The 14026-nt window shown below is 36.9% G+C and overlaps 1 protein-coding gene across 3 annotated transcripts in view; it reads right to left on the bottom strand.

Annotated features, from left to right (window-relative positions):
* Window positions 1-13482, bottom strand: part of LOC106881129 (serine-protein kinase ATM) — an 88459-nt gene extending 74977 nt beyond the window's left edge. Inside the window, exons 1-9 of one of the 3 annotated variants that reach the window (XM_014931398.3) lie at window positions 13219-13482; window positions 9720-9812; window positions 7796-7888; window positions 6520-6655; window positions 5346-5519; window positions 4178-4343; window positions 2172-2331; window positions 1172-1276; window positions 151-227 (exon numbers count right to left, since the gene is read on the bottom strand). In XM_014931398.3, coding sequence (XP_014786884.2) covers window positions 151-227; window positions 1172-1276; window positions 2172-2331; window positions 4178-4343; window positions 5346-5519; window positions 6520-6655; window positions 7796-7888; window positions 9720-9785 — 977 coding nt within the window. In that variant the 5' untranslated portion in view covers window positions 9786-9812; window positions 13219-13482. Of the gene's footprint in view, window positions 1-150; window positions 228-1171; window positions 1277-2171; window positions 2332-4177; window positions 4344-5345; window positions 5520-6519; window positions 6656-7795; window positions 7889-9719; window positions 9813-13029; window positions 13076-13218 lie in introns of those variants that run through there. The other 2 variants (XM_014931399.3, XM_089347528.1) reach the window with 2 other exon arrangements.
* Window positions 13483-14026: the final 544 nt, after the last annotated feature.

The raw sequence follows: 14026 nt of genomic DNA, 5'->3' as shown, positions 1-14026 counted from the left end.
CTCCTAGATGTTATTTTAGTTGTTGGACATATTCCTTAACTAAATGTGTGATTTCAGCCTAAATCTCTATAAAAAGTTTAATCTATATAGTTAATGTAGCAGATGGTTGTAAGTATTAATCATTTGACTTATTAAATATATTATACGGACCTTGATGACAACGTGTGACGAGAATTGCATTCCTCCAGGTAATTATGAACTATTTTATACATTTTCTTCAGCTGAGACTTGAAAAAAATAAAGAAATAGACATTAATCATAACAACAATTATGATATGATGATAATGGTAATGAATTGTAGGTAGCATGAAACTGAATTATTTCCACTTCATGATTGATATAGATTCCTTAGATGTAAAGTCATGTTTTAGGTTAGCAATAGATCATTTGTAGATTTATATTAATTCAAAAAGATAATAGTCTGAGAGGAAAAAGAGACATATTCATAGCTTTTCCACACACTATGCACACTGGAGGATAGGAATAACTAGATTTTGCTTTTTATAGTTTGTTAGTTTTAACATATATAGAACAGAATAAGATGGAAAAGTGAAGGGCTAGACTAATCTGTGTTAACTTAAATGGTTTCAGTATTTTAGTGTTCAAAAGTTCCATAACATTCTGTGGTCTCATGTTCCATTACCGACACTTCTGGTAGTTTAAATTTCCCTCAACATACAGAGTAAACCTCTTTCGTCATACATACAAATGCAAACTTTCCAAAGTAACATATCTCTACTGATCTCTGTTTTATGAAATACATTACCCTTCTATTTCAATGATAACTCATGTATATGCACACTGGTATATGTGAGGCATATAAGTATGCAAGATCACGTATGTATGAGCATAGATAGCTAAATGTGTGTATGTGGACACAACACTGGGAAGAACATGTGATAAGCAAAAAAATGATATGTATGAATGTGTGTGTGTGTGTGTGTGTGTGTGTGTGTGTGTGTGTGTGTGTGTGTGTGTGTGTGAGCAAACATGTTACCTCAAATGACACTAAACTATTAACAAAGAAAGAATATATTGTGAGTGTGTGTATGTAGATGACTATATGTGTTTGTGATTATGGAACTATCGTCTATGATAGGTGACTTTTCTATAACTAATTAAATTTTGCACCCTTAACCTTCCCAACAATGACAAATGGATGTCTTCTCACTTTCCACACAGTCCAATCTGCTGCAAAAGCACCCTCCTCTTCTGTTCTGGCACCAGATGGATTATGGATACGTAGTTGGAAACTCAGAAACACCAGAATTTGTTGCTGAAAGAAACAAAAGCAATGTAAATAAATGAAAATAAAACAGATCACATTTCAAACAAACATTAACTATAATACAGAGATAAGGGATAAAATTGATATTAAGTACAGCCATAAATACTTAAGTGCAGTATATTTAGGCATTACTGTCATTGCCATTTGAATAGTCTCTTTTCCATATTGAACTTGGAGTGATGTCATACAAGAATGAAAGGTACCAACTAACTCAACTGATAAAATAAATAAAGTTACTATATAAAGTTAATAATATACATACATAAGCAGCTGCTTATAAAAAAGAATATACATAGCTCTCAAAAGAAGGTCCTGGTTTCAAACCCATTGCATGACACCTTGGACAAATAACTTTTACTGTAACCTTTGGTTAAACAATACTTTGTGAGTGGAGTTTGGGTAAACAGAAACTCTGTGTGTGTGTGTGTGTGTGTGTGTGTGTGTGTGTGTGTGTGTGTGTGTGTGTGTGTGCGTGCGTGTGTACATCAGCTTTTCCATATTGGCATAGACTGAGTTTGTTATTATGGTCAGATTGCATTTGGAGTAACTACACTTAAGATGGGTTAAGGATCATGTCTTGCTAATATGCAACTATGCACATCTATATGCACGTCTATGTATATATATCTATACATAACAACTATACATATTTACACACATGCATCTGTATCCTTGTTTATGTTGTGTCCCTTTATGTCCAGTAACATGGCAGTCAATAATATAAGTACCTGATTGAAATATGTAAAGAGACTGATATGACAAACTAAACCAGTGAAGAAGGTGCATGAACATATCCACAGTCTAATGGCTTAAGCCAGTAAAAGAATAGATATAAACAACAATTTAGTGATATATTGAAAAAAAAACCCCAAAAAACAATTACTTGTAGCTGGTTTTGTTGACTCCAGAAGTTGAGCAGAAGTTGTATTGCTGACTCGCCTAACAGACACATCTGGTGTTGGTTATTTATAGCTGATTGTTGCACAAAAAGATTTGCTGACAGCAATATGTATTCAAGCACTTTCATATTTGCCTTCTTATTGCTGAAATATGAAAACAAGTGAGCTTGTCTTTTACAAGTTTAGATATTCCAATATTTTAACATATAATAATCCAGCTCTTCAGAGCTCAGCTCCTGTCAAACCATTCAATCCATGCCAGCATGCAAAACGGATGTTAAATAATGATGATGATGATGATGCAGCAGTATAATCCAATAATGGTTTAGAATGAAGAAACTGTACATATAAAATAAATAATAGTTCTCTGTTTAAACCCAGCTTAAGGATATGTATACATACAATCATCATCATAATTTTTATTGTTTTTCATGCCTGCATAGGTTAGTCAGATCTTCAACACAGCGTTCTGCCAACTGTAGTGTTCTTTCATCATTTCCTTTGGGAGGTTCAACTTCCTGAGATCAGTTTTCACCACTTTGGTTGACATTTTCTTTAATTTTCCACAAGTTCCTTCCACACAAATTTTCTAGCATTTTTTTTTACTCACCTTTCATTATCCATATACATTACATATTCATACCATGTAGCTATATCTTGTGCATACTACAAGTTATTCATATACCCTTGGCTCATTTGTGATATGTCACTCATGGACATTAACATTACATATTTGGCAGATCATACTTGCTTCATTCCTTTCTAACCTGCACACATCCACTGCATTCACTACCTACATCTCACCAGCAAAAATGACTATGAGATCAAAATCACACATAAATGGCTCCTTTTCCCAGAAAACGAAAGATTTGGTAGCTATTTCTAGCACATGCTACTACCAAGTAAAAGCTATTTGTCATAAAGAACCTAGCATTATCGCAAATACCTGTTATGTGGTAGCAGGGCGTGCTAGAAACAGCAGCCAAATCTTTCCTTTTTCTGAGGAAAGGAGCCGTTTACGCATGATTTTGATGTCACATTCATTGAAAGCATATGAAATAACCTGGAAAAGTAAAAAAAAACCCGCAAAGCAAAACTCTGTTGGTGGGGTCCTCGGAGTTTCCTGGGAAACTCCAAGGTCTCCACCACCCCTACTCTCTTTCTTTGCTGGAAGAAAGTGGCTTGCAGTGGGTTTGGTGGTGAGATATGTTGAATGCATTTGAAAAAAACCTGTGGAAAAAATTATTTCATACCGAAGTACAAACGGGTCCTTTACGAAATATTTACCCAAGATCGGGACAGGCATGCAAATAGAAGAATCGATGAGACTGATAAAGCAAGGGCTGAGCATCTGGCAGAACAGAGGGAAAAAGATAGAAACAGGAGAAATCAGGAATCAGACACTCAGAGAGCTTAGTGTCTGGCGAAACAGAGGGAAAGAGACAAAAGCAGGAGACCTCATGAATTGGATGTTCGTGTGAATACAAATAGTATATAACAAGTTTCATGTAAATCGGACCATGGGTTACCGATATACGCAGTTTTTTCAGGTACTTTTATAAATAGCGAAACCAGCATATAATGGGAAAAATGCTTTGAAAGTAAGGTACCATCGAAATGTGAATACAAGCGGAATAACACAAGTTTTGTGTAAATTGGACCACAGATTCCTGAGCTACGTGGTTTTTTCAGGTACCTTGAACTATTGGTGACCCAACGGGTCACAGATAGTCTAGTATCAACCCTACATTTAAAAGAATGGTAGAAGAGTAGTGAATGGCAGGGAGTGTTGCTGGTAACGTGCAGAACATGGGACTGCAGATGATGATGGTGGTGGTGAAGCTGCAACTAGTGATGATGTTGACGCAATACTGTTGCATATAAAGATAAAACAGCATTCTATCGTAATGATTAAAAATATAAGAGAGCAAATATGAAAAAAAAAAAAACAACAAAAGGAGTAAGAATTAAAACGTGCAGATTGGTGTACCTTGGTGTTTTGAAGAAATTCAAGTAAAAGTGAAGAAGTTCATCTGTTGGTAGCTCAGTCTGTAAAGAGACAGCCTGCATTAATGCATAGATAAGTCTTGTCACTAACAAATTATTCAGGCTATTGTTGTCCGACTGGAATATATCACAGTAAATGGAGAGAAGATCTGAAAAAGAAGGATAAGACTTAATAAATGACTGTGTGGCTAATGAAGTTAGCTTTGAAATGTTGTGGTTTTGGCTTTGAATCTACTGTGTGATATCTTGGACAATAATAATCCTTTCTACTATAGGGACAAGGCCTGAAATTTGGAGGCGGGAGATAGTGGATTACATCGACCTCAGTGTTTCACTCATTCTTAATTTATTGACCCTGAATGGATTAAAGGCAAAGTCAACCTCGGCAGAATTTGAACTCAGAACGTAGTGGCAGGTGAAATACCACTAAGCATTTTGCCCAGTATGCTAATGATTCTGCCAGCTCACCTTGGATGATGATGATGATGATGATGATGATGATGATGATGATGATGATGATGATTGTGTGTGTGTGTGTGTGCGCGCGCTTAAGAAATTCACTTCCCAGCCACAGGGTTTCAGGTTCAGTTCCAGTGCATGGCATCTTTGGCAAGTGTTTTCTAGCCTAGCCCTGTGTCAATCAAAGCCTTGTGAGTGGATTTGGTAGACGAAAATTGAAAGAAATCTCTCATATATATATATATGTATTTGTATGCTTGTGTCTCTTTGTCGTGGCCTTCATGATAGTTATAAATGACTGTTATTGTCATACAAACAATATCATTCATTTTCAATACCCTGCAAAAACATGTCTGGCCATGGGGAAATATTATAATGCTTGCAAACAGATGAGGGTTGATAACAGGAAGAGTATCCAACCATAGAAAATCTACTTCAATAAGTTCCATCTAACCCATGCAAGCATGGAAAAGCAGACATGAAAACAATGATGTATGTGTATTTATGTATATATATGCACGTGTGTGTGTGTGTGTGTGTGTGTGTGTGTGTGTGCGTGCGTGCGTGTGTGTGTGTGTGTGTGTGTGTGTGTGTGTGTGTGTGTGTCCAGTTAATATCAATGACTTAACGTGGGCATTTTGCCTATGTTAGTAATCAATATTAAAGAAAGAAGTATACCAGGTAAAACTTACCAGGCCACAAATTTGGGGAAATGTGGTTTATGTCATTGATGTATTTACGTATTGACAATATGTCCTTCAGTAGTAGACTGCTGTAAATAAGACCAAATGATTCTCTTAAGAAGTCCTCTTTCAATACATGGCTGATATGTTTCACAATTGTTTCACATTTCAATAAACAACCACCTGAAAAACAACAAATTCAGAACTTCAAGAAAAACAATTTAAAACCATTTTTTTTTTTAAGTTGAATTCATTGAGGAATACAACCGAGAGTTTAGTTTCTCATTCACATGCTTTTGCCACCAGTCACAATTACTGATGACTAATTTTACTCAATTCTGCTGGAGTTCATGTATAAGGTATGGAAGTAAACTAAGTGTCTCTTGCCCACCAACTGTTTCTAGAGCCAAGTTATATACAATATTACAGAGTATTTGATTATGTGGAGTAGATATAATAGTAAGGACATGTGAGGTGTATTTGGGTGTGTCAGGCACATATGCAAGATGGAGCATGCTGAGTGAAGTATAGTGTGGCAGTGAGGGCATATATGATGCAGAATGTGACATGTCATTTTATACAGAATAGCAAGTGGCAGTCACAGGGTGTTCAGGGAGGGGGGGGGGGGGCAATCTAGGCAGGACATATTTGCAGTCTAACCTGTTTAAGTATGTCCAAGAGGTAAAATCTCTTCCAGCATGGGTTGAATAGTTATCAAAATTTGTTTAATAATATTGTTTTCACAGTTAGACATTCACTCAAAATACCAATATATAATGATATAGTCTAACAAGAAATTTGTTTCTATATCAACATAGTTCACCACAATAAGCATCAGTAAAATCCCTTCAAAATTTTAATCACTTAAAGCACAACACTGGCCAATAACAACAGAGAGGGAAAAAAAATTCTCAAGACAACAAAATCTTCCAGAGACTAACAATAATGTTAGTTTACCAGTGGAAAGTACTTCAAAGTGGTTATCCCTCATATAGAAAATTTCTGTTTCTACAATATGTTATTTCAACCTCCAGTAATATCAATTTGACATGTCCACTTGTACTGATCTTAATGACATATACATGACAGCTATAACCACACCACTGCCACCACCAACACCAAAACCAATACGCTGCTGCCATTACCACCACCACCAACAACAACAATTATGAAAATAACTTACGCTTATTAGCAGTATTGACGACAAATTTGAAGAGAGAAGCAGTCTCTCGTTTCTTGTTTGAGGTCACTTGACTAGATGCTGAGGCCCTTGATTTCCTGATAGAATCACTCTCAATATAGACATATTGTATGACATTCTATAAGAGAAAGAACATAGATGGATAAAACTGTAGAAACACTTAGTGACATGAAATAATGTTATACACAATATATGCTATATCAAACCCTTCACCTCACACCGAAAGTCATCCTTCTAGAAATCCCTCCTTGCTCATATTTTTCCTGCAGTTATTGATTCAAGAAAAAAACATGAAACTACATTGACCTCATTGGTCTCAGAAAGCCACCAATGCATGGATGAAGGCAAGCATGTTGTACTATGATTGTGTTATAGTATTTGAATTACTGGATACAATTTTTATATAATTGTACAAAAAAGTTCCTCAGCATAACAGTTGTTTCTTGATTGATTTCAAAGTACACATTTATAGTATGTTTGCCGAGACCATCAACAAACATACTATAAATAACAGGCAAATATATTTGCCAAGAGTCACAGATGAAAGTAATCTACTAAAGCTTATAGATTTTAAAGAAACCAAACAACCAGCACTTATACTTGTTGTAGAAGCCAAACATAGAGTATGTGTTTTTGTAACCACCAACAACCATCAGCAGAGTAATAATTAGTACTTTTGCTTGAAAGTGAGGTAAGTAAAAATAAGTGTATTGACCCCACAGCCAAAGTCTCAACACCACCGTTTTCTCCTTTCTTCCTCCTGAGACAAAGAAGAAGGGCCAACACGTTAGAGCCTTTGGTAAATGAACTTATTAAACTTGCCAATTAATTAATTGTTGTCAACACAGACAATCACTAGGTTTCCTCAAATCTCAGAGATAAGTATCTCATCTTCAACTGAGCTAATTTTCAACAAAGCCTCCACAGAATTATAATGAAGTACTAGAAGATAGCTACAGCAAAAAGAGGCTGTAAAACAAAAGATAGGAGGACATGGGTTAAAATAAACATATCATATAACATAATTGCTAAAAGATGTGTAATACAACACTTCATAAAAAATATTTACTGAAATAACTGTGAGGTATGATTCAACAAAATGACTCAACTGTTGTCAAACAAGAATAACTGTCTGAAGAAGTGTTGGATCAAACATTATTCCATAATATATCATTGAGAAACACACACACACACACACGCTGCCTCATGCCTCTTTCAATGAGCTAAGAGTGAAACTGTAATAATAGGTGATATATACCTTCAGGATCTCATTCCAGTACTTTGGCTTACTATCTAGCTCTTCTATCACAGATTTCTTTTTCAACAGTTCTCGCAGCTGAACAACATTTTCCTGATTGGTACATTTGGAGAAATGAGTTAACGTTTGTTTTAAAATAAATAAATTTGTATAAATTATAAATGGAAGAGGCTCACATATGTAATATACTTGAATGACTTTGATCAGTTGAAATTATCTAGGTAATTAGGAGACAAAAACTCTTTCTGGGGGTGGTATACTAGAAATCTAAAATCAAACAAGGGAGATAAATTCAATAAAATCAGCTGATTGAAAAATATTTGGATGATACATGTATATGGGAGTAGAACTGGTTCATCCTAATTCTGTATTGTCCAAAAGCTGATCTTATTGAAGTTATTTTCCTTAAGTTTTCCTTCACTTCCCAAGAGAATTTTTGTTAACAAAAACTTTCAGTAGATCAAAACTTTCCAACTCACTATATAACATATCATGAGTTCGTACCACATTTGTATTTAATATGCAGAATGCTCCTCTAAGTATTTAACTTCAGACATATTGCTACATAATTTAATTTAACCTTATATTCTATGAGTTGATAATGCATAACACTGTTGTTTCAACTGATAACTCAGAGTTACACTAACTGATAACATGTAGCAGTTTTGCAAAAGACAAGATAATATTATTTAACAAATGTTCTGGACTGGCCCTTGTGCGGGTGACACATGAAATGTTTCGAGCGGGATCGTTGCCAGTGCCCCTGGACTGGCTCATGTGCGGGCGACACATGAAATCTTTCGAGCGAGACCGTTGCCAGTGCCCCTGGACTGGCTCTTGTGCGGGTGACACATGAAATGTTTTGAGCGGGATCGTTGCCAGTGCCCATAGACTGGCTCATGTGCGGGAGACACATGAAATCTTTCGAGCGGGATCGATGCCAGTGCCCCTGGACTGGCTCATGTGCGGGCGACACATGAAATCTTTCAAGCGAGATCGTTGCTGGTGCCCCTGGGCCGGCTTGCGGGTGACACATGAGGTTTTTCGAGCGAGGTCGTTGCCGGTGCCCTCGGGCTGGCTCGTGTGCGGGCGACACATGAGACTTTTTCGAGCGGGATCGTTTGCCAGTGCCCCCGGACTGGCTCATGTGCAGGCGACACATGAAATCTTTCGAACGGGATCGTTGCCAGTGCCCCTGGACTGGCTCATGTGCGGGCGACACATGATATCTTTCGTGCGAGATCGTTGCCAGTGCCCATGGACTGGCTCTTGTGTGAGTGACACATGAGGTTTTTCGAGCGAGATCGTTGCCGGTGCCCCTGGACTGGCTCTTGTGCGGGTGGCACATAAAAGACACCATTTCGAGTGTGGCCGTTTTCGTGCGGGTGACACGTAAAAGCACCCACTACACTCTCTGAGTGGTTGGCGTTAGGAAGGGCATCCAGCTGTAGAAACTCTGCCAAATTAGATTGGAGCCTGGTGTTGCCATCCGGTTTCACCAGTCCTCAGTTAAATCGTCCAAACCCATGCTAGCATGGAAGGCGGACGTTAAATGATGATGATGATGATGATGATGATGTTCAACATTGCATGATGTCATTTTAAAATGGAAGACTATCTAAGAGGATTTTATGCTTTCACCAATTTCTTCTGCACAAAACTGGAGTGGTTAAAGTGCTGGATTTCTTAAACTAGACAGTTTATACAGAATGACTGACCTCAAACAGAGCAGCTGAAACTGAAATAATTACAAGTTCACTGTGTAGAAGTTATTGTTTAGAAGTTGCTGTTCATTGTAAAGTAACTACTTCATCAAGAATAATGTCAGTCATTCAACATATATTGGCATAAATGACAAATATAAAATAAAGAAAAATAAAAAAGTAAACGATCATTAACGAGACTACTGTAATGTATGTCATACCTTCCTCTCAGTGACTTTAGAAGTTGTCAGGCCCTGGCTGATGGTGTATGCCTTCAATGTTGCCATCTTTCCTTTGACAGCAAATCTAAAAGACTGAGAAAGCATTTTGTTAATCAAACTTTTCTGCCACATATCTTAAATGAACATGAAAGCATTTAATTGACAGGCATAGTTCCCAGCTGAGGTGATTTCTAAACCATGATGAAAAGAGAGCTACTCACATTTTACAATGTTAAAGCAAGCTTTGTTACATACATAAAAAAAAACTAACAGTGTGGTAGACCTTAATCTCCAAAGTAAAGGATCATCATCATCGTCTTTTAACATTAATCTACCATGCTAGCATGGTTTGGACTGTTTGATAGGATCTGACAATGTCTGCTTTGGCATGGGCTCTATGGCTGGATGCCCTTCCTAACACCAACCATTTGACAGAGTGTACTAAGTGCTTTTTTTTGTGATACCAGCACTAATGAGGTCACCATATAGCTTGCAAGACTAAGATCCTCATTAGTAGAGAGAGAGGCATCCTTATGCTTGATGATGAAAGGTTAGAGTATGAAGGAAGGCAAGAACAAGTTTCTTTCTATAGAAGAGATACATAGCTGCTCATCATTGCCATCTTTATTTCTCAGAAAGAGAAATAAAGATGGTAGTGATGAGATGTTTGGGGTGGGGCATAGGAAAGGTAGAACAGTAAGAGAGGCTAGATTGAGTTAGCATGAGGGTACAGAGCAGTGTTTCCCAAACTTTTTGCACCAAATTGCAACATCACCTTCCTATCAACCCAAAAATGCTCCATCATCCACCTGTGTAAAAAAAAAAAAACTCTGACACAACCCTCACCAACACTAAGTCCTCAAGTGAATCCCCCTTCTATCATTTGACACACACACACTATATAGTAGACTCGTTGCCCAGTTTGGACTTAAATATACATAGTTTACAAATCCCTTATTGTGGGTTTAGTTTTGTCATTAATGTGAATAAAATTCTAACGTTAGTTCTATATTATGCAGCCAGATTAACTTTGGTAAACTTGCATTTTCCTTCACACTGAGTTTTATTTTCCCCATTTTGAACCATTGATCAGAACTACTGATGCAAAAATAATTAATGATTGTATTATAAAGGAAAAGAAAACAACTTTTTAATGAGTACCACGTATCTGGTGCAATGCAGCTAGTGCAGATACATTCGGTTTCAAACTTGTCAACTTTAGCTGCAAGTCTCTTTCACTCTCTACTGACAGACAACCTTTTTCTACACTATCAACTACTAACCAGCGAGCCATCCTTGTTGTTACTATCACTAGAATTGCTAGTGCCTCTTTAACAACATGTCAGGCAAACGAATAATATATGTAAATGATATTTCTTTCTTCTTGGTGTTGATTCTTCGATGTTTACTGGTTATTCCAATGCGAGAACCTTTAAGTGTTACATCTACATGCTACATTTAGTAGTGGGCTACATCATATCGAATTGATATGGCGTATCACATCCAACCCGCTACATATACATACACACATACATACATACAAACATACATATATACATGCATGTATGTATGTGTGTATATATATATATATATATATATATATATATACACACACATAGTGAAACTATTAAAAGTAAAACAATATAAAAGTGAAACAAAATACAAATATGTCTAACATATTGTTGAACAGAAAGGAGAGGAGAGAGTGAAGGAGTGAGAGAATATTTGCACTCAATTATAGGACATTTTATGAAAAGACAATTTTCATATTTGAATATAATATACTGTTTTACAAAATTAAATTAGAAAATTGGGCAAAACAGAGAAAATGATTGAAAAACTTAAAAAGAAAACAAAAGAGAAAAAAGAAAAGAAACAAACCAAAACAATTCAAAGATTAAGCTGTTGAAGTGTTGGATGCACGATTCGAATCGGTAAGATGAGCTAACTCTGAGCAAATATTGAAGCTTAGGGATCAAGAGATAATTCCTAAATATGAAAAAAATTTGATGGGGTTCAATAGCTTCAATATTTTTCAGCAATTGCTCAAGGGCAGCCACCTTCAACTGGAAGATGGACTCAAAGGCAAGGTCAGTGTTTGGGGCACCTAGAGAGCACCAAGCTGATGAGGGAGGGACTGCAATGGAAGGGAAGAACTCTGCAAAAAGGTCAAAAGTTGGTTGATGTTGGTTGAGGATCCAGAGTTCACATTTGGAGCTGTTTACTTGCAGACCCCAGCGGTCAAGCTCCCCAACCATCATGTTTGCAATGGCGAGAACCCTGTCCGGAGGTCCCCCCGAAACAAGCATCATCAAAATACCAGACATTGAGGTCAAGCTAGACCTCCATCTTGGTGATGTCAATAATGCCCAGTGCGAACAGAGCGGAACCGAGTGGGTCCCAATTTGGTGCCCACTCCTAGCTGAATGGGGTAAAATTCCTACTCCAATATGCTAGAGACCGATTGTAAGCACAGCTTTGCGGTGAGACGGCGAAGGGTGAAGCCGACCACTCCATCGAAGCTTTCACTTTCATTCTTGGAGTTTTGGGATGTAATACGGAACCAATGCCAAAGGGTGATCTTTCAATTTTAGCACAGTGTATATGACTTCTTAAAGCACGTGTATTTGTCTATGTTTCTGAAGAAGACCGTTGCTTTCCGTAAAATTTTTAAATTTTTTTTACATATGTGGAGTGAGGGGGAAAGGGGATCTTTTGAAGTCGGCGTAAAAGCGAAAGAGACAGAGAGAGCGTGATTGGATCAGGGAAGTTCTTTTAACTAATTTTGCCATTTAATTTGATTTGGTTGAGCCGTTTGAGAATGCATTGGGCAGACAGATACAAAGTATTATATAAATATATATATATATATATACAGAGAGAGAGAGAGACAGACAGACAGACAGACATAATGGGTGTACGTGTGTATTTGTGTGCGTGTGACTGACCACAAATACATAGAGCTGAACACGGTGCGCGAAAAGTAAATAAAAAAAATTACGGCAATTAACTAATAATTATGATCCCATATGATCAAGTTTGACGTTTATCCGGGTTAAAACGAAAGAAAATTTTGAAAATATAAAAAAATATATATATTAACAAAATAGATGACAACCACCTGAAGCCGATGGTGAACGGACTTGAATGGAGTTAACCGATATATAAATATGTAATAAAGAGAGAAAATAGAAATAAACAAAAACTGTACACTCCAATCGATTTATCTTATGAGTAGTTACATGTAGAGAAAACCACGAGAATCAGAGGAAATTATAGTCGGTGTACATAGGCAAAAAGTGTTTCTTACCAACAACACACTTCACATTTCTTCGTTTTGAAACCCTAGAACCAACCAAGTTTCACTATTGATTGCGAACAAAATTGTTAATGACATCAAATAAGGAAATATGACAACAGCTAAGTTAGCAAAATATTTTATCGTTGTTTATCAACAAATCAACCAAAGCTGGTAACAAAGTTAACCGAGTTTACTTACCTGTATATTTCTTCTATATTAATGGTGTTTGTCAAGGCTGTCGATGGTGAAGGGAGTATATTTAATAGGAAGTAATAATATAAGAAGTATGTACAATTGCTACATATAAATGATTTAAGAAAATAATTAACCTAATTCAACGAGGGAGGGGGAAACTAAACACACAAGTGTTGTTATATATATTTAATGGTATTTCCTATATTGCGTACAATTTTTGGTCGCTTTGAATATACCGGGTGAGAATGGCAGCCAAGCAAAATAGGGGAGATAACTCTACATAATTCTCTTGAATACTTCATACACGAACCATTCCATTTCATACCACACGGTGCTCTTAGTCCCGAATTACCCACAGTTTTTACCTAACCACTATCATATACTTGTACGCTACTATCACGCTTAATTTTAGATTGTCTTTATTTTTCTGTAGCGGATCCCAAGTATTAATTATTTTATTTTACTTGTTTCAGTCATTAGTCAGCGGCCATGCTGGGACACCACCTTGAAGAATTTTTAATCGAATGAATCGATCCCAGTACTTTTTTTAAAGCCGAGTACATATTTTATCGATCTCTTTAGCCGATCCGCTAGGGTACGGGAACGTAAATATAACAACACTGATTGTGAAGCGGTGATGGGAGACAAACACAAACACACAAACAAACATATACGATGGCCTGCTTTCAGTTTCCGTCTACCAAATCCACTCACAAGGCTTTGATTGACTCTTGGCTATAGTAGAACACACTTGCCCAAGGTTCCATGCAGTGGGGCTGAACCCAGAGCCAATGTGATTGGGAAGCAAGCT

The sequence above is a fragment of the Octopus bimaculoides genome, chromosome 2 (assembly GCF_046866305.1).
Source record: "Octopus bimaculoides isolate indiv1 chromosome 2, ASM4686630v1, whole genome shotgun sequence".
NCBI classification, from domain to species: domain Eukaryota; kingdom Metazoa; phylum Mollusca; class Cephalopoda; order Octopoda; family Octopodidae; genus Octopus; species Octopus bimaculoides.
Note: the sequence above shows the minus strand (reverse complement) of the source record. Positions and strands in the feature narration are given on the sequence as shown.